The following is a 19,914-nucleotide window of genomic DNA, read 5'->3' on the forward strand; positions in this document are numbered from 1 at the left end:
AGGAATAAAATGACATCAAATAATTTCCTTTGTTTTAAGTATTGTATAATTATTGTCATTTTTATCTATCCTTGTATAATTAACGTTGCATTTTAAATTCAATAAACTGGTACTGTTTTTCATATATAATATATCTAATAAATATATCTTATTTATTTGAAGGAATGGAAATAATTTCTGGATATTCCCAACGCAAAGATGTCGCAGATTTTTGTCTTGCAGACAGTGCGACTACTCACACGATCCTACAAAATCGAAAATATTTCTCAAACTTGATGCTAAGAAAAGCATGTGTAACAACTATATCAGGTCCAGTAGATCTGATAAATGGCTCAGGAACAGCCCAAATTATGTTACCCAATGGCACAATATTATCCATCAAAACTGCTTTATATGCAGCTAACTCCAAGAGAAACTTGTTGAGTTTTAAGGATATACGTTTGAATAGGTACCATATTGAGACACGAAATGAGAACAAGATAGAATATCTATGTATTATCTCTGGTAATGCCCAAAAACGTATACTCGAGAAATTTTGTGCGCTTTCATCAGGGTTGTATTATACAACTATACAAACAATTGAGGCACATAATGTAATGCACCAACGATGCATTGACCCTAGTATTTTCCAAATGTGGCATGACCGTTTCGGTCACCCTGGATTTACAATGATGCGTCGAATCATTACCAAGTCTCATGGCCACCCTTTGATAAATAAACATATATCATTGTTTGGTAATAGCCATTGCCAGGCTTGTTCAAAGGGGAAGTTGGTAATCAGACCATCTCAATGCAAGGTTGATGTTGAATCTCCATCATTCTTACAGAGAATTCAAGGGGACATTTGTGGACCTATTCAACCACCTTGCGGACCATTTCGGTACTTTATGGTCTTGGTCGATGCATCCACACGTTGGTCGCATGTTTGCCTCCTATCCACACGAAATGTGGCATTTGCTAGGCTCCTGGCTCAGATAATAAAGTTAAGAGCCCAATTCCCGGATTATCCTATTAAGTCAATTCGACTAGATAATGCTGGCGAATTTACATCACATACTTTCGATGACTATTGCATGTCATTAGGCATTGAGGTTGAACATCCTATTCCTCATGTTCATACTCAAAATGGTTTGGCAGAGGCTTTAATTAAACGTCTTCAATTCATAGCCCGTACTTTGCTAATGAAGACTAAGTTACCCATTTATGCCTGGGGACATGCCATTTTACATGCAGCATCATTAGTAAGATTGAGGCCCATTGGAAATAACCAATACTCTCCGATACAACTTGTATTTGGAAATCAGCCTAACATTTCACATTTACGAATTTTTGGTTGTGCGGTTTATGTACCTATTGCACCGCCCCAACGTACTAAGATGGGTCCTCAACGAAGAGTGGGAATCTATGTTGGTTTTGATTCACCCTCTATCCTTCGATATTTGGAGCCTTTGACAGGTGATGTTTTTACCGCACGGTTTGCGGATTGTCACTTTGATGAGACACACTTCCCGCCGTTAGGGGGAGAAAAGGTTGTTCATGAAGAACGGCGTGAATTATCATGGGATGTACCCACTTTGTCTCATCTCGATCCTAATACCACTCAATGTGAAAATGAAGTGAAGAGGATCATTCATCTCCAAAGAATTGCCAATCAACTACCAGATGCATTTAATGATGCAACAAAAGTGACAAAATCATATATTCCAGCAGCAAATGCACCTGCTAGGATTGATATACCTGTCAAACAGCATAATGTTGCAGCAAATGATTCATCAATTGCACGTCAGAAACGTGGCAGGCCATTAGGCTCAAAGGATTCAGCCCCTCGAAAAAGAAAGGCAATGGCAAAAATGAATCCAAAGGAAATTGATCATGAAAAAGAAACAAATATGGAACCCACAGTCCATGATCTAAATGCCATTGAAAAGGCACAAATATTTCCTGAAAAGGACAATGTCGTAGATCTGACAAATGTCCCGGGGAATGAAATGGTACCTAAAAATCAAGAGATCTCCATAAATTATGCATGCAATAACAAATTGTGGGATCGAAATGAAATAATCATCGATGAAGTGTTTTCATTCTCAGTGGCTAATGAGATCACAGAAAACGATGACGTTGAGCCTCGCTCCGTCGATGAATGTAAACAAAGAAATGATTGGCATAAATGGAAAAATGCAATCCAGGCAGAACTAAGTTCTTTGGAAAAACGGAGTGTTTTTGGATCAATTGTTCTGACCCCACCCAATGTTAAACCTGTGGGTTATAAGTGGGTATTTGTGAGAAAACGCAATGAGAAAAATGAGATTTCAAGGTATAAAGCACGCCTCGTTGCACAAGGGTTTTCACAAAGGCCTGGGATTGACTATGAGGAAACATACTCTCCAGTAATGGACACAATCACGTTCCGTTACCTCATAAGTTTAGCGGTTTCAGAAAAACTTGACATGAGACTCATGGATGTCATTACCGCATATTTATATGGAGATTTGGATACTGATATTTACATGAAAATCCCAGAAGGATTCAAGTTGCCTGAAGCAACTAATACTAAAACACGGGGCATGTTCTCAATAAAATTGAGGCGATCATTGTATGGTTTAAAACAATCTGGTCGAATGTGGTACAATCGCCTCAGCGAATATTTACTCAAAGAAGTATATACCAACAATCCTATTTGCCCTTGTGTGTTTATTAAGAAATCGGAATCTGGTTTCGCAATTGTGGCAGTATATGTTGATGACATGAATCTTGTTGGCACTCCAGCAGATATTCAAAGGACTGCTGAATATTGTCTGCCGCGCAAATCTCACGGCCTGGAGTTCCGGGCCGAGGGGATGTACGTTAACACGGGGTTTCCTGCTTTTGGGTGCGGTGCGGTTGTGCGCGGGCGTGCCAGCACGGTTTACCGTGCGTTGATGTTTCGATGAGCGTTGGATGGGTGAATGGTGCGCCTGTTTGATCTGTCTTCCTGGTCAAACGATTGTAGCCGAGAGAGGAACTGGTCTCGGCTGTTAGGTTCACGGCCTGAACTACAAGGCCGTCGAGTGATGGTGTTGGTGGTGGGTTTTGGGCGGTGCTCCGGCGCGCTGCTCAGGGAGCGACGGTCGTGTGATATATGGGGTGAGTGAACGAACAAACAGAGATGGTGCTCCGGCGCCTTGAAAATCAAGGGTCGTATGATATATTGATGAATGGATTCTGCTTACAACCTAACACTACTCCTAGGAAAGCAAGTAAAGATATTGAAAGTGCATTACAGAAGAAAATAAGTTGCTCCGTGGGAGGCTTGTTTTGCTGTTGAACCCTTTGAATGTAGCTCGAGTCTTGTATTTATAGGAAGAGTCCCTGGATGAGTAATCGAGGCTGAATTTGCGCATAGTGGAGTCTGATTAGCGCAAGTGGGTAGTCCAATCGACATTTGGGATCGTGAAGTATGGTGATGAGACCCCAGAAATCCTGGTGAATCTCGGCCGCCGCACTCAATCGTGGGTTCTGAACCTCTGGCCGTGGAGACGCATTTATTGACTGGATAGCTGGTGAACCAACATCTCAAGCTGTCAGAATTCTTGTGAGAATGTCCACGTCTAATCACTCTGATCTTCATCACCAAATCCTGACTTCAGTCACTTCCCACCTTCCCTCATGCATTAAATGCTACTTTGTGGCCAATGGGTTTTGCTGCATTAAACAGGCACTACTTCATTAAATGAAGCCTGGGACCCTGCTGTCACGTGATGATTTGCCTTTAATGTCTTGGCCGCAATTTTGTTCGGCCTCGGCCTCGGCCTACGTTTGAGGCCGAGATGATCATGCCTTAGCATTTCTTCTTTTATTTTAAAAGAAGGCGAAATGCCCTGGCGAAACGCTGCGTTTCAGCCTCTGCGAACAAGTGCCAGGGCCGAGAGAAGGGGCTCATTCGGCCAGCTCATGGCCGGGATTTATCAGGCACAAACAAATATTTGAAACAAGAATTCGAAATGAAAGACCTTGGGAAGACACATTATTGTCTAGGGCTACAGATAGAGCATACTGATAGAGGAGTTCTTGTCCATCAATCAGCTTACACTGAAAAGGTATTTAAGCGATTTGGAATGGACAAAGCCTATCCTCTCAGTACCCCAATGGTCGTTAGATCTCTTGACACTAAGAAAGATCCATTTCGTCCAAAAGACGAAAATGAACCCATCCTTGGTCCAGAAGTGCCATATCTTAGTGCCATTGGTGCTTTATTATATTTAGCACAATGTACGAGACCAGATATCGCTTTTTCAGTAAATTTGTTGGCACAATATAGTATTGCTCCAACCATTCGACATTGGACTGGCATCAAGCATATTCTACGATACCTTCGTGGAACAACAGGTATGGGCTTATTATATGAACATAACAATGGGCATAGTATTATTGGATATGCAGATGCAGGGTATCTCTCTGATCCACATAATGGTCGTTCCCAAACTGGATATGTATTTACCTGTGGAGGGACGGCAATCTCATGGCGTTCCATAAAACAGTCATTAGTGGCTACATCATCCAATCACTCAGAAATACTTGCACTACATGAAGCTGGTCGTGAATGCGTTTGGTTAAGATCAATGATTCATCACATACGGAGCACATGCGATCTACCTTTGGTTACAAATACTCCAACAGCCATCTATGAAGATAATGCTGCTTGTATCACTCAAATCAAAGCAGGATACATCAAGGGAGACAGGACCAAACACATATCACCAAAGTTTTTTCACACACACGAACTTCAGGAGAAGCAAGAAATTGAAGTCAAACAGATACGTTCAAATGATTATCTGGCAGACCTTTTCACCAAATCTCTACCAAAACATACATTTCGAAAACTGGTGCACGGGATTGGATTACGCCGACTTTACAATCAGTAAAATGGATGCATACTTATCAGGGGGAGATATTCATCAGAAACAAGGGGAGCGTGCTATTAACAAAGTCTCTATACACTGTACTCTTTTTCCTTCGTCCAGGTTTTTATCCCACTGGGTTTTTCCTGGCAAGGTTTTAATGAGGCAGTGTTGCACGCTTATCAGGATCCCTTCTAGCATAGGACAGAGCTATTTGAATGTGTACTCTTTTTCCCTTCGCCCATATTTTTCTCCCATTGGGTTTTTACTGGCAAGATTTTTGATGAGGCATATTTCATGTATGGTGGCATCCAAGGGGGAGTGTTATAATATGCTTACCACACTCTAGAAATGCTCTAATGACTCACCCCAACTTCCATTCTATAATGTATAAGCCTACCACTATACCACTATAGTTATTATTTATATATCACCTATGCCTATAAATAGGTTTCTAAGATGAATAAGAATACAGAAGAAAAACCGAACCAAGAGCACATTCCTAGCTCTTTTCTCTATATCATATTATCTGAAATTCTCTCTCAATTTCCCTTAAGTTTATAAGAAACTACAATTTTTTTTTTTCTACAAAGAAGAATTTTAAAGCCCGTAGCCCAACCCAAGCTCCATCCCCTTTCTCATTCCATTCTTTTATTTTTCTTGTTTATTCTCGAATGAAACACACCCTTCCCAGCATATTGGCCATGTATTTGTTGCAGGCAGGCAAATCCCATCCCAGCGTGTTCTGGGTTTGCAGGTTCGTTGTTCAACTTCTCATCTTCTTCATTTAAGTTTAACAGCAGCACCCATGCCCCTCTATTTTGTTCTTCAATCTCTTACTCATGATTTGGAGTTTGATTTCTGATTTCAATTTCTAAAATATACGGTTTAATTTTTAGTTTCTTTCTATTTATAATTTAGGGTTTAATTGTAGCTCAGTGGAGAATTGTAAGCAGCTCACGAAAAAGTGCACAATTTTGGCACCAAATCTTCACCACCACCAGGATTTAAATCCTGGTTTCGAACCAAGGCTCTTTTGCGTAGGTAAGTTTCCATAGTTTTTCTTTGTATATTTTAGTTTACTATCCACTCTGAAATTGATGATGAGGTGTAATGGTTTTTGCTAACCTTTAAATTGATGCCTTATCGAATAACAAGTAGGAACTTCTGCTTCGGTCGGTTGAATATTATTGGGTTGTCAAATTAAAATGGGCAGCAAAAGCAAGAGAAAGAAGCATTTCGACGACACAAACGATGACGATTCGTCATTGTCTTCTTCTTCCAGCTCTGAGGAATCTGAACGCTCTTCAAGGAGGCACCGGCGCCACCGCCACAGAAAAGACGATAATTCGAGAAGAGAGAAAGAAAGGAGAAGGGAAAGGAGAGAGAAACGGAGAAGCAAGAGAGAGACGAGGAGAAGGAAATCCAAAAAGGAGGACAATAAGAAGAGGGCTTATGGGGTTGATGATGACTCTGGTTCTGGGGGGTCTTTAAGTGGTGATGGTTCAGACCCAGGTAGGAGTCGGGCTGAACCGCAAGCCATTTTGCAAGGCTTGTTCAACGAATTTCCCAATGTTGGGAATGATTTGAAACAGGTAAACTTATCATCTTTTTTGCATGTGCAATTTCTTAACAAAATTTGTGTTCAAAATAGTTGGAGTAGAATTCATGTATGAAACTCTTAAGATTTGATAAGTGTGAATATTAACCAGAGAACTCCCAATATTTTCCAGCCATGATACTAATTGTTAGTTATTGAAGTTTGATTTTTCTTGTTGGCTTGCTATTTGATTAAGTTTGAATATTAACTAGGGAACTTCTAATATTTTCCAGCCATGAATTTAGACTGATCGGTAGTTATCTTCAGTTCTTTGATTTTCATGTCAACTGGTTTTTTTTTTGGTTCCATGTCAAAAATACTATATGTTTTTCAGATGGTCTTTTGGCATATTTTGTTCAAATCTGTCAGTAATATTTTGTATAAAATAATTCTTCTGATTGCCCGTAAAAGTGTGAATGGACAAAATGTTTTGCTACCCATAAACAGTGATATGGTGGGCAGGCAGTCGACACAGAAACACTATTTTTGTTTAGTTGTTTCTCAGTAATCTCTTCAATCTTTGGTTGTTTTGTGTTTCTACTTTATATTTGTTTTTGCAATAAGACTGGAACCTTACATGTGAGAACTAATATGTTTTCACTTTTCACCTAATGGATATAGTGATGAAATGTTATTGATAGTTGTCAGTATTTGTTTGATATAGCTTTTAGAAATGATTGATGGTGGGCAAGCTGTTGACATCAAGGGAATATCAGAAAGAACTTTGATTAAGCATCTAAGGAAGTTGTTCCTTGCATTAAACTTGAAGCAAAATGATGGAGTTTTTTTGCTGCCTTCAAATGTTCGTCCCACTTTGGAGGTTGTTGGGCTCATGATTCAAACATCCTTAGAACCTAAATCTGGACTGAGTGAGATGCATCCAAAACAACTGGATGAGGAACACGGACAAGTGGCTGGTGAAAATAATAGGACAGTGCCATGCATGGAGGATGATGATACTGGTCCCAAAAGAAGGTAGTGACTCTGTTTTCACTCTTTTCTTAATTTGATTTAAAAATCACAACTACTAGTTGATGTTTTTGTCCAGTTAACCAACTTGTATTAGTTTTTAAATTTATAAAATATATTTATATGCACTGTTTTATTGTTGTTTTCTTATGAATTGCGGCTTCCATACAAAACCAAGTTTTGTAAAGTTTTACCCCTTTTTACTAGTATTTTCTGACCCATGTCTGCATATGAATTTCTCATATTGATAACTGCATTAAGAGGTTTTCCATGATGTTCATCAGTTGTTACTGCCTTGTCTATTATACTTTGTAGTTATTTTTGTGTTGATGTTGTAATGAATGAGAAGATAACAAAGTATTCTCGAAAGAAAAGAATGTGGAAAGTAACAAAATATAAAATTGATAATGAAGTGCTGAAAAATTCCTTTTCAATTGTGAAAAACTTATTCTTATAAAACAAGTTGTGATGATAATTTTTGTTCCTCTAGAAATATTTAATAAGACACTGCTTTTTCCTGTGAAGCAGCCCCAACATTTTGGTTTGCTTAAAATTAATACATGAGTGAAAGTATTTTTAACTTAAATATAGTTCTGTACTTGATTTTAATATTGCATCAAGTACTGATGTGTTTGATATATGTTGAATGAATATCTAATAACACTTGCTTAAGAAAAGAACCTTGCTTTTTTATTTTGTTTTGATTGCTTGCAACGATTGCAGGGTAATTGGCCCTGCGATGCCATCAGCTGAGTTACTTGCTGCTGCAGCGAAATTGACAGATGCACAGGCTGAGCTCAGGTATTTTCGTTAACTGTATTGAGTGGTCACTTTATTTTGAAACAAATTTTGGAATTACTCAAGTCTTATTTTTTTTAGAATACAGTTATAATTTGGGCTTACTTGTGGACATGGTTCAGATTGAGAGGATTTCAAATGTCGGGGTTTTTAATATATATAATATATGTACAGAGAAGCTGAGTTGGAAGAAGATAGTGAATTTTTTATAGGACCTCCGCCGCCTGCTATGGTTGCTGAAACTGCTTCAGCTAATGAAGCTGAGCGGTTCGAAGAGGTATGATTGTTTTATCTCGCTGACGTAATACTCAAGTTAATAAAGGCATTACATATTGCCTTAGATTGGGTGAGAGTTCATGTTTAATCATCACAACTCATCTCTTTTTAGCCTTAGCTTTCATTTTTCCTTGTGCTCTTACACACTCATGCACATGTGTAGCAGATATAAATTAGGCACGACGAAGAGTTTTGGTCTTAGATGATGAAAGAGTTGTTGAGCATTTTGGTAATTAAATGAGTAGTCAAAGAGTTGTTGAGAGGGTTAATAAATGAACTCTTGTAAAAATGTAAATATAAGAGTTAATTTAAATTCTCTTGACTACAAGTAGTCAGTAAGAGGGTAGACTAGATTTTAAGGTGGATATTATAAAAGAGATAGGACCTTAATGCTATGTAATGAGATTTCAAAAGTAAATTTCAGTCTTTTCCCTTGGATTAATTCTGGTGCTTTAAGGTTTTCTCCCAGATTTTTTCAGTGGAACTTTTGTGGCTCCAAGGATTTTTGGAGTGAAACTAGTCCTTGTTTCTACAGTCTTTTGGGCTGTACTTTTTATTTACATTGCAGATTTAGCTGGTAAAAGTTACCAGCTTTAAATTTAATTTATTTATTGGTTTTATGTAGTCTATATTTGATATTTTTTATTCTTGTATTGTTTAAACTAAATGACCAACATGCAACCAATCAGGTTACAAGGATCATGGATGCCGCGGATGATAGTCTATATGATATTCTAGGAGCAAACCAAAATATGTCTGCTGAGAATGTAAAGAAAAGGTATAACAGCTGATATTTATTTAATTTTTTATTGTGAGGGTTGTGTTAATTTGAGCTATTTTACATGCTTGTGGACTTTTGAGCTTATGCTATTTGGTATGTTGCCTTTGATTTCTTTGTTAATTAATCACTTCATCCTATCTGTCAGGTATTGGAAGATGTCTCTTTTGGTGCATCCTGATAAATGCTCGCATCCTCAAGCTCAACAAGCATTTGTTAAGTTGAATAAAGCTTTTAAAGAATTACAAGATCCAGATAAGGTGAGTTATTTATACAGATATATTATGGATGAGAGGTATATTTATGTAGTTTGAATGATCACTGTGACAGATTTATTTTATTGGTTTGAATCTACCAGTTTTGTTTCACTACTTGGGTTGTGTTTTTCTTCTGTATAGAATAGTAGTCTATACATCTGAACTGCTATTTGTGCTAGAATTACAAGAAAATGTACAGCCTGGTTTCAGGCTGGTGATGTTTCTCTTATTCTATTCCAATTTTTTAAGGACATCTAGCTGGAGATAGACTATATACATATTTTGCACAATTACTTATTAAAAGCCAAACAGAATGATCTAAAGGGGCAGGTAGATGCACGCTTTCCTGCTACTTTGGAACCCAGGCAATAATTTGACTGCACTCAATCGACGGAAAAAGGGATCCACTGGAATCGATCGCAATCCAATTTGTCATGGTTGCTTTAGTTAACTTGTATGAATAAGGAATATCTGAAGCATCCCTCCCCTCAACAATTAATCCAGTTGTACACTTTGTCATCATTTGAGGTTGCATGCTTACTGTCATTCTTTACACTGGATCATATAGAAACATTTCTGGGGCATATGTGAGTGGCAGAGAATTGACTGTTTGGTGCAAATAAGAGAGAATAAAAATTTTCAACAATGCAAAAGTGGTTGTATCTCTTGAAGATTATTTAACTTAGACAATCATTAATTCACAAGATCAACTATTTTGCTTTAAATAAGGTCAGTTAAAAATTATAGGGAAGAGTAGCATTTACAGAGAGATTATTGTTTATGATCTGTTCATAAGTGATGGTACCATAAAACTAACTTTTAATCCTCCACAAACATAATGAAGTTCCCTAGGAAGATGAACATAGAGGGCTATTGGCTATTTTAAGGTTGTTTATATGGCCTTTTATTTCTTAAATAATGAATACAAGTTTTTCATTGCTCGAATTGCCCATTTTAGCTATGGACAACATGATGAGCTTCTTCAACCATTTGGAATCCAGAACTTATGCTGCCAGTATTCTGCACAATTACATTGTTATAGGGAGCTGACAGATTAGCTAACCCATTATTGTTCCTGTTTTAGTCATTGATTTTGAAAGAAAGTTATTATTTAGGAAATGCATTGTATTTGATTTGTAGAGTGTGAAGGTACTGTTCTGTTGGGGTTGATTGTTTTTCTCATAATGATGGTGAAAACTCTCCATCGCCGCATGATGAGGATAGCTTTGTCAAACCCATTAGGGTTTACAAAAGAAAGATGGAAGAGGAAATCTTTAATTTGGTCTTTAAATCTGGCAATTTTTTATTCCTGCGATTAGTTTCTAACTTGTTTTCTAAGTTTTCCAGATTTCAGTAGGATTTCTAGTTTTTTCCAGATTTCCAACTTTCCTATTTTATTTGGATTAGGATTTCTTTCCTAGAATAAGTTTAATTTTCCTTTTCACTCTAGGGTTAGATTATTGTAAATATCCCTTCTATGTAATTCATTATTGGAGTTTAGATATTTGAGATTTGAGTTATGAAAAAAGTTTATTTTCCAGAGATTGGAGACTCCTTGGTGTGAAACCAAAACCCCTTGGTGTGAAGCCAAGGAATCTTTAGCCATTGACTTTCTGTTTTATCATTGTTTTCTCTTCCGCTAACTTACCTAAATACTCAATTCACCATTATCCTACACCAAATTTGGTATCAGAGCCAGGTTATCGTTTTTCCTAGGGCATGAAAATTAGAGATGGTCTATGAACGGATTGTTCAAATGCTAGAAACTCTAACAAAGCAAGCTGCAGAAAGTCAGAGAGCAGTCCACCAGATTGGACATCATTGATCGTCGTCTTGCAAAACTAGAAGCATCCAAGCACCATTCTGTGGATAAGTTTAACGTGATCAATGTTTGTTCAAAGAAGGAATCTCAAAAACATCAATTCATTGAGGATTCGATAAGTGCTAAACAAGGAGGAACTTTTCAAGACAATCACATGGAGAATCAAGTAGAACCTGATGGTCAAGGTGAGTTTAAGGAAGAAGTTTGTGCGCCTGAACTTCCAGCTAGCAATGAGGACTCAGAGATTGAATCGAGTGAGATTCTTCAACCTATGAAGACACTGGTAATTTTCCCATTGACTGAATTAACATTCAGCAAAGGAGAGAAAGGTGTAAGTGATCAGTTGGAATTCCTACAACTCATTGATTCTAGCGGATTCAAGAGTAAGGCAGAAGATGAGTCTATATGTTTGCACGGTGATTCCAACTTCCGGGAATGTTACTACAATTCTTGCTCACAGTCAAGTTCTTCTCAGCCAGGGAGAATTGATGATGACATCTTAGTCAAACGCATTAGGGTTTACAATTACAAACGAAAGAGATGGAAGAAGAAATTATTGATTAGTTTCCTAGGTTCTCTAGTTTTCCAGAGATTAGAATTCTTTGGTGTGAAGCCAAGGCATCTTTTCCCATCTACTTTCTGTTTTATCATTGTTTTCGCTTCCACTAAATTACCAAAATACTCAATTCACCCATATCCTACATCACCGTAGGCATGACTTTGTCAACCACATAAATCTGTGCATCCTCGTGTTTACTCATTTTCATCTTGGGGCTTTTATTGTTTTTATTTTTGTTATTTATTATTTGTTGGTAGGAGGGGATTTATTCCAACAATGTTCTACACGAGATTAATTTAAATGATTTGGTCAAAATCATTGTATTTCATATGATATTACAATTTATAGTAAGGCCTATGTGTTAGTATGTTGGAGAATAATTTTCATATATTCTATTCCTCTTTTTTTTGAATCATAATGGCATTCATAGCACACTCACATAATTACATAATCTGTGCATAATTATACAACTTATCACGTAATCAAAGATTAATTAGAGATTTATCATTGCATTTTCAATGCCTGATTAGTTAAATAGTACTAAACTATGAAGTTCGATATGTCATTTGATTCAGTCTTTATTTGGCCCCCTGCTATAGCTTTCAGTTTGATGTTTTATTTTGATGGTTTTTTTTCCCTACCTTGCTTGTAGCGGAAAGTGCTGGATGACAAGATTAAACTCAAGGAGGAACATGAAAGATTTAAGGTATGAATTTTCACCAGTGTTGGATCAAGCAATATTCTGAAAAAATCACCTATAACTTGGCAGCTTTTTGCTCCACTAGGTTGAGTTGAAAGCAATGCGTGAGGCTGCACAGTGGAGAAAGTTACAAGGTTAGCTTTTTTTGTTTTTGCTAATATGGAAGTTTTCATCTCAATTTGTCTTCTAATATCTCTCTTTCTCGCTCCCTCCTCCCACACAATACAAAAGGAGGGTTGAAGTTAATGTTCTGCTTTTCAAGGGCAAACTGCCGAATACCCCCTGAACTATATCAATTGTCGAACTTAGCACCCTGAATTATTTTTTCAGCCAATTTAGCCCTTGGACTGTTTTAAATGGTCTATTTAGCCCTTGGACTATTTTAAATGGTCAATTTAGCCCCTGCCGTCAAATTTTTACACTTCCCATCCAATTTTCCCTTAATTATAACTGTAAGTGTGTCATTTTACAAGGTACAGTACCAAAAAAACAAAAAATTGTAAAAAATGAAAAAAAAATAATTTCAAAATAGAAAGAACAAAAGAAAACCAACAAATCCCCACCCAAACACTGACTCCCCTCTCCTCCGACTGAAGCCACTGTCTCCCCTTTCACACGAGGAGCCTTTCAATTTTTGCATTCTCATTTGCCATTTGGAAATTTCATGGCTTGCTTTAAAGGAAATTAAGGTGAATATTGTTTTGGGTGCTTATGCTTGAGCTCCATACGAGCTCTCTTTGGTTGGTTTTGTGTTACATGTGATTTGGTTCAATATTTTGGCAGCTTTGGGGAAGAAAACTTCTGGGTTTTCTTCAATTCTTTATGTTGCATTCAGAGTTCAACTTCTCATCAGAAAAACTTTCGTGGGTATGTGAAGGTTTTCTTATATATGGTGGAAATTGGGATATAATAGGTTTTTTCTTAAGGAAAATTGAATTGGGTTGGTGCCAAATCGTGAAAGTTAGAAGCTTTTGTGTGGTTTTGCGTGATTAAGCTTGTTGGGAGCATTGTCGGCGCCGCGGCGGCGGCATGTTGGACTGGCTTCTGCCATGCGTAGTTGAGTTTTTAAGCAATGAGGACTGGGCCGTGAAGGCCGTGGCTGAGGTGCTTGGGAAGGTGGCCTTGGTGGAGAGAGATTTGACGGCAACGTATAAAGCTTCGTGTTTGAATGCTTTGGAAAGTTGGAGATTTGATAAGATATATTGTCTTCCCTCCCCAATCGGTTGTTTGGTTGCTGAGAAAGGGTAGGAGAAGAGGAAAATATATTGTGACTTCAAACATATCGGTAATTGTCTTTCTATGCCTTGGTGATTCACATCCGATCCGAGGGATGAGAATTTGGTGGAGGAGAAGGGGAAGGGGGCGGTGTTGGTGGATCTGCTAATTGATTATTTTTTCTGTTAAACAATAAAACATTTATAAAAAAAATATTTTTTATCATCATTTGTTGAGGCACATGTCATTCACGTGACATTTTTGACGGATGTGGATGAAATTGGCTAAAAACTAACGGCATGGGCTAAATGGACCATTTAAAATAATCTAGGGGCTAAATTGGTTGAAAAAATAATTCAGGGTGCTAAGTTCTATAGTTGATATAGTTCAGGGTGGTATTCGGCAGTTTACCCTTTCCTAAATGGCAAAATTATTTGTAACATGGATGCTAAGTAGAACCAGAAACTGATCTGTAGGATAGAATCTGAGCACAGCCGGAATTGGGGTTGTTCTTAGTCAAGAAAATAATCCAACTGCATGTTGTAGTGAATATTTGTTGTTATTTCCTGCTTGTGTGTGAAGCATGGGTTGACTCATAGCGATTGCAAAGCACTTCAGGTGTGATGGCAAAGGCCTGTGAGATGCCAGAAGTTTTATAACTTCTGTTAGAGTGATTCCTATACACCTTTTGTGCGATGCAAAAGGCCAGGGGGAGTTTGGGACCTCTCCTCTTCCTTTCTCACCCGATTTTCCTACATCACTCCACCAGCTCAACTTCGTGCAAGTTCCTTCTAAAACCAAAGTCCCAGTTCAATTGTAAGACAATAGAGTCAATAAGGATTCAGGATAGAAATAGCCTTATTGTGATGTTTTGGACAACTTACGTTCTCCAGGAAACAGATTTTTTAGAGAGTTTCTTACATACAAACATCTTGCCAAAACATAATTATGTCTCCATTTCCAACAATTTGATTGCCAAAACATATTCTTTTAACCACTGCATGCCAAAGGGACTTTCAACCAGGAAATGTCACAACTGATTTCCCAGTAAGGCCTCTAGCCAACAGAATGCCAACTCTTTGGTTTTCGGAACCATTGTCCAATTAATAAGATGATCCTTTCAACCTCCCCAACAGCACCACACAAATTTTTTCTATCAAACACTCCAAAACCCCTATTCTGCCCTTTCTGCCTCCGATATAGCACCTGAAAAACCCTAAATCAGATAACACTCCCATTCTCCATCCTCCTTTGTATTCTGGTTTTTGATGGTTTTCCAGAACCTGTATGGTGATATCAGCCCTTGATCTGGAATAACGATAAGCTACATATGTATTTATTTCTTTTATCCGTTATATTGGAGGATCGAACACTTGACCTCCGAACCCGTTTCCCCACCCATCACTTGAGCTAACCCAATGCCTTCACAATGGGTTTTAACTTTTATCAATCAAGTAAACGTTCAAAAGTCAAAAAAGTAAATCAACATACAGAGATGCTAATTCACAGAATTTACATGTCTAATTTATGCATTACTGATTCTAAAGTTTTATTTGAACTTTCCATGTTTTAAAGTAAATTTCAATATTTCCATAAAATCTGGAGTACTAAAATATACTGTCAATATCTTGCTTGAATCTTCCATATTCTGGATTTAAACACTTGCTAAATTATTGTTTTGTCAAATTGTGTTGACATTATTGTTTGCTCTATTGAAAGAAAACTTTTTGTTTTTTTAACAGGAATATCTATGGAGGGTGATGATGAGCTCCTAGCAGACATGGATGTTAAGGTGGCACCAAAAAGAGATGAGTGGATGACAACGCTGCCACCTGAAAGGAAAGTATGTGCTTGTTCATTCGTGTTATCTTGTTATATCAATTGTCTTTTGTATTCTTCTATTTCTCTCCATCCAAACCACCAAAGATTTTCCAACACAGCACATCTTTCTATCACTAAGCCCCAATATCTACCTCGAAAGAACAGAAACTTCTCACATTATAGATTATTGCATGATCCTGGAATTTCGAAACTTAAACTATCCTCTATCGTTAATCTTATCCAAGAAGTATGCAACTGAACAGTGGAGCACCAAATGTCTTAACACTCTGCTTCATTTGTGCACATCACACACCAATGAGGAGATAGACACTAATTTGGTCTTAATGCAGGACAACCTAAGGCTTATTAAATCTAGAAGACTCCAGCAAATTCAAATTAAAGACTGCAGTAATTTCAAAATTAAGCATTTTTCTGAACCAAATTATATTTTCCTGGTGTCCATCAGGGTTTCCTCTGCACCAGATCACAAGTATTCATCTTCCCACAGGAAATAACCCAACCTAAAACCTGGGCGTTGTGTGGTACTTTAGCCTCCCTAGTTGCTTGAGAGGAACCAAAAAGTGAGTCATCCCATAATCGAAACTCCTCATAACTCAAACCTCCGTATTCTTTCGTCCTATCTTAAGTGGGAACAATACCACATTCTTTATGATAGCCAATATAGCTCGGTTAACTCCTCTACTTCCTGATTATTCAAATTTAGCCGGAATTAAAAATCCGAAAATAAAGGAAGCGTAGAAGGATTTAAGCACAAACGAGCACTAGAAGGACAAATTCTGTTTCCCCCACCCAACTTTCATCCCAAAACCTCAGTCTTTTCCCATTTCCCACCCTTAATCTGCTGAACAAGGTAAACGGATAAGGCCTTGAGAGATATCTTTCGAAGAGCATCAATTTGATACTTGAATCACAATGTTTGAATGCCAGCCAGTAATTAAAACTGACTATATGTATTTGATAAAAGCTAGTCATAACGCTGATGGTTTTTTCTTGTCAGCATGGTATGCCTCCTACACAATCAACCAGATTCAACAAGAGCACTAAAGAAGGACGCGGTGATACCAGTGCTTGGACTGATACCCCTTCAGACAGAGCCCAGAAAGCTAAGATGGGGTGTGTACTAGATTGCTTTGCACTTGTGTAATATGTAACTCTGTGTGTGTGTACATGTATGAAATTTTAATATATATATGTTTCCATGGCAGTTACTTGGAGGCGTATAATGAGGCTGCAGCCCTTGCTTCAAATGAGGAGGAAAAGAAAAAGCAGAGTTCAGATGCAGAATTGGTGGACAAATACAATAAAGAAAAACGATCAAAATCATTGGTGCAAAAACACAAAGAGGAGACTTCAAAGCGTTCAAAGAGAAAATTCAAGCAACAGACAGAGGAGGACTGGGTGGGGAAACATCCGTGGAAGCCTTGGGATCGTGAGAAGGATTTGTCAGGTGGGAGGCAAAGTGTAAAATTGGATTCAGAAAACATGAATCAAGGTTTAACGTCACGGTTTTCTTCGGGCTCATTTGAGAGAAACTTCCTTTAGACACGAATTGATGAGCGTTTGGGTTTCTCTGAACGCTTATCAGACAAATTCCTTGTAGACATGAATGGATGAGTTGCCTTGTATTTGTAGATGCATGATTACAGTCCTGTCATTTTTCTTGTTTGTAAACATGTTAGATTAGATTTATAATTGAAAAATAAAACATGGAAAAAAAATTAATGAAATGAGCTTACACAGAGTAACATGTTTTTATCTTTTCTGAATTTTTTCGAATGAGGTTAAGTTTTATTTCTTTTCTTGTGCCATATAAAAGGGGATCAATCTCGTTAAATAAGTGGAGTATTGGTTACAAGATATGTAAATTAAAGGAAATAGATTTTTTGACAATCTACCTTTTCCAAAACAATGTGATTAAAGCTGAGGAAGAGGGTGGTTAGAATTCAGTTTAACATTTTATTGTTCACCATGATACTTGCTCGAGTAGGCTCAATGACTTATAACATGCAGCTTTTATTGTCATCAAGTTGCATCAGAATTTCATGCCTCATATCTTGTCCTTGAGCACAGGGATAGTTTGCAGGGAGGGTAATAATACGAACCTAGCATATATTTGGTTACTCATCAGTATTGCTCACTCATCAACTCAGTTGGAAATTCTGTTAGGTTGTTATTAGTTGGTTATTAGCGGAGATAATTCCTAGCTTGCAATCAGCTATTTTGTTGATTAATTGTGCATTGGCAAGGTCATGTTGATTGTATTAGTTTGTTCTTAGTAATAAAGTTGGTTCTTTGTGTACATTGGGTTAAGGTAGAACATGGTTCTATCATATTTATATGTCTTTGTTCTCAAATAAAAATTTTGTTTGGTCATTTAAATTGTTGATACCAACAACCAATGAGGTATAGCTCAGTTGGTTGAGTTATTTCACCTCCACCCATGTAAATAGAGGTTCGAAACCACTAGGCACCTAATGAATATTTGTGTAAACTCCCTCCCCCAATAGCTAGTACTCAACAAAAAAATAAATATTTGTTCATATGGACACCAAGTATCCATAAGGTCTACCCAAAAAGAGCCCAATAAATAAAGGCCCAAATTACATGAGGAGGTAGTTATGCTCAAAATCGAAATTTACCTTACCCACGCCTGAGGAGGCCTAAGACGGGTAAGGAGCGTCCAGAATGGCCCACAAAATATTCTACTGACGCGTGCTTTTCGCAAAGAGGAGAGACACACGTCAGGCCACCGCCGATCACCCACTTATCAGATGCCATGTCATCATCGTACTCCCTAAGTCCCACATCGAAACGGACAATAGAAAGGTCTAACCTTCGTTGTATAAAAGGGAGTACTTTTCACCTAAAACGGTAACTTGAATCTCCCCAATACTTAAGTACCGTACTTTTGGTAACCTTCTTTGAGGGAAAAAGACTGACTTAGGCATAAGATGGTAGTTGGTGGACCCACCACCGCCTCTTTAGTGACCGTCTTCTATTTCTTTTTCAGGAATAGAAGCCAGCAACGCCCCTACTTGGCCACTCCAAGTAGAGACAAGATATACACAAGCACAACATCCTAACCAAGTTTGTCCTTAAGAGAGGGTTGACTTAGTTTGTCCCCACTCTGATTGGTTGAACGATTTTTACGCATCAACATAAATTGTGGAAACAATTGAGAATCTACAAAATATATGGTTCTAATAATTGGATTTCATACCGACAATAGGATGTTCACATTTTTCTTATAAGAAAAAATCCTCTTTATAAGCTAATTGATATACCAAACCCATTAAGGAGAAGTGATGAGAATTGTTTGTAAGATTTGCTCTGCATTGTAGTTTAATGATATGTACTTTTATTTTTTGAGTCTTAGTTCATAGATCATTTATTCTTTGCAGAGAACTATCCAAATTAGGAATTATGGAAACCTCTATAAAATAAATAAACGAATACAATGCTTCTCATAGCTACTAAAATTCCATAATGTTCGAATGGTTAAATGATTTTATAATATATATATATATATATATATGGGTAAGGATATAATCTCTAAATTGAAACTTAAAAATAGGCAATTTAGGTAATTCAACCAAGTGGGTTGCACAAGTGATCTTCGTCTTCAAATGAGTGACAGTTTTATATAAAAGCCAAACAAATCTTAGAAAACAAAATTTCCAGGGGATCATCATCTTTAACCTTTTATCCACCTTGCAGTAGGCATAGCTAGGGAACTACTTGAGCTGGCCTGCAAGTGGAAAGAAAGTAGCATCTCACTTGTATATTATGGTTGGTTGCTATATCACACCCAAGGAAGATGAATGTTGTCTCTTGTAAATAATTTTATACATTTAAAAAAGGAGGATCGTATGGGAACAAGAACAGACAAACGGATTAGAACCCCACAAGTAATCATTAAGCCTTCCATGTCTCATACCACATTTAGGGAAATATAAAAAGGACAACTTGGGTGTGTGAGGAGACATGTCATTATCAATCTTTGCAAAGCATCTCTCTCTCTCTCTCTATCTCTCTCTCTCTCTTTTCTTAAGCATGTTTAAGTCATTTTCAAGCTTGGTCGTTTAACCTCTCTCTCTTTGCTAGCTAGCTAGCTAGCTATGTGTAGGTTCTAGAATGTTTGTTGAATAGAATAGATGGGGATATTATGAGGACGATTGAAAATGTTGCTATTAAATACATTAATGTATGTGGGACGCAGCA

At 37.5% G+C, this 19,914-nt stretch overlaps 1 protein-coding gene across 4 annotated transcripts; it reads left to right on the plus strand.

Annotated features, from left to right (window-relative positions):
• The first annotated feature begins 5,338 nt into the window (after positions 1–5,338).
• On the plus strand, positions 5,339–17,448 carry LOC110753089 (DNAJ heat shock N-terminal domain-containing protein). 4 transcript variants are annotated; one of them, XM_021953896.2, is made up of 13 exons: positions 5,339–5,634; positions 5,799–5,921; positions 6,036–6,472; positions 7,142–7,452; positions 8,170–8,247; positions 8,419–8,521; positions 9,210–9,298; positions 9,447–9,558; positions 12,589–12,642; positions 12,722–12,770; positions 15,594–15,694; positions 16,691–16,806; positions 16,899–17,448. In XM_021953896.2, exons 3-13 carry the CDS (start codon positions 6,086–6,088, stop codon positions 17,233–17,235), a joined length of 1,737 nt encoding a protein of 578 aa, XP_021809588.1. In that variant the 5' UTR covers positions 5,339–5,634; positions 5,799–5,921; positions 6,036–6,085; the 3' UTR covers positions 17,236–17,448. The 4 variants fall into 4 exon arrangements, with proteins under 4 accessions (XP_021809588.1, XP_021809587.1, XP_088101664.1 ...); XM_021953895.2 differs by having other exon boundaries at positions 6,039–6,472; XM_088245538.1 differs by having other exon boundaries at positions 5,817–5,921.
• The last annotated feature ends 2,466 nt before the right edge of the window (positions 17,449–19,914 follow it).

The sequence above is a fragment of the Prunus avium genome, chromosome 8 (assembly GCF_965620075.1).
Source record: "Prunus avium chromosome 8, drPruAviu1.hap1.1, whole genome shotgun sequence".
Taxonomy (NCBI): domain Eukaryota; kingdom Viridiplantae; phylum Streptophyta; class Magnoliopsida; order Rosales; family Rosaceae; genus Prunus; species Prunus avium.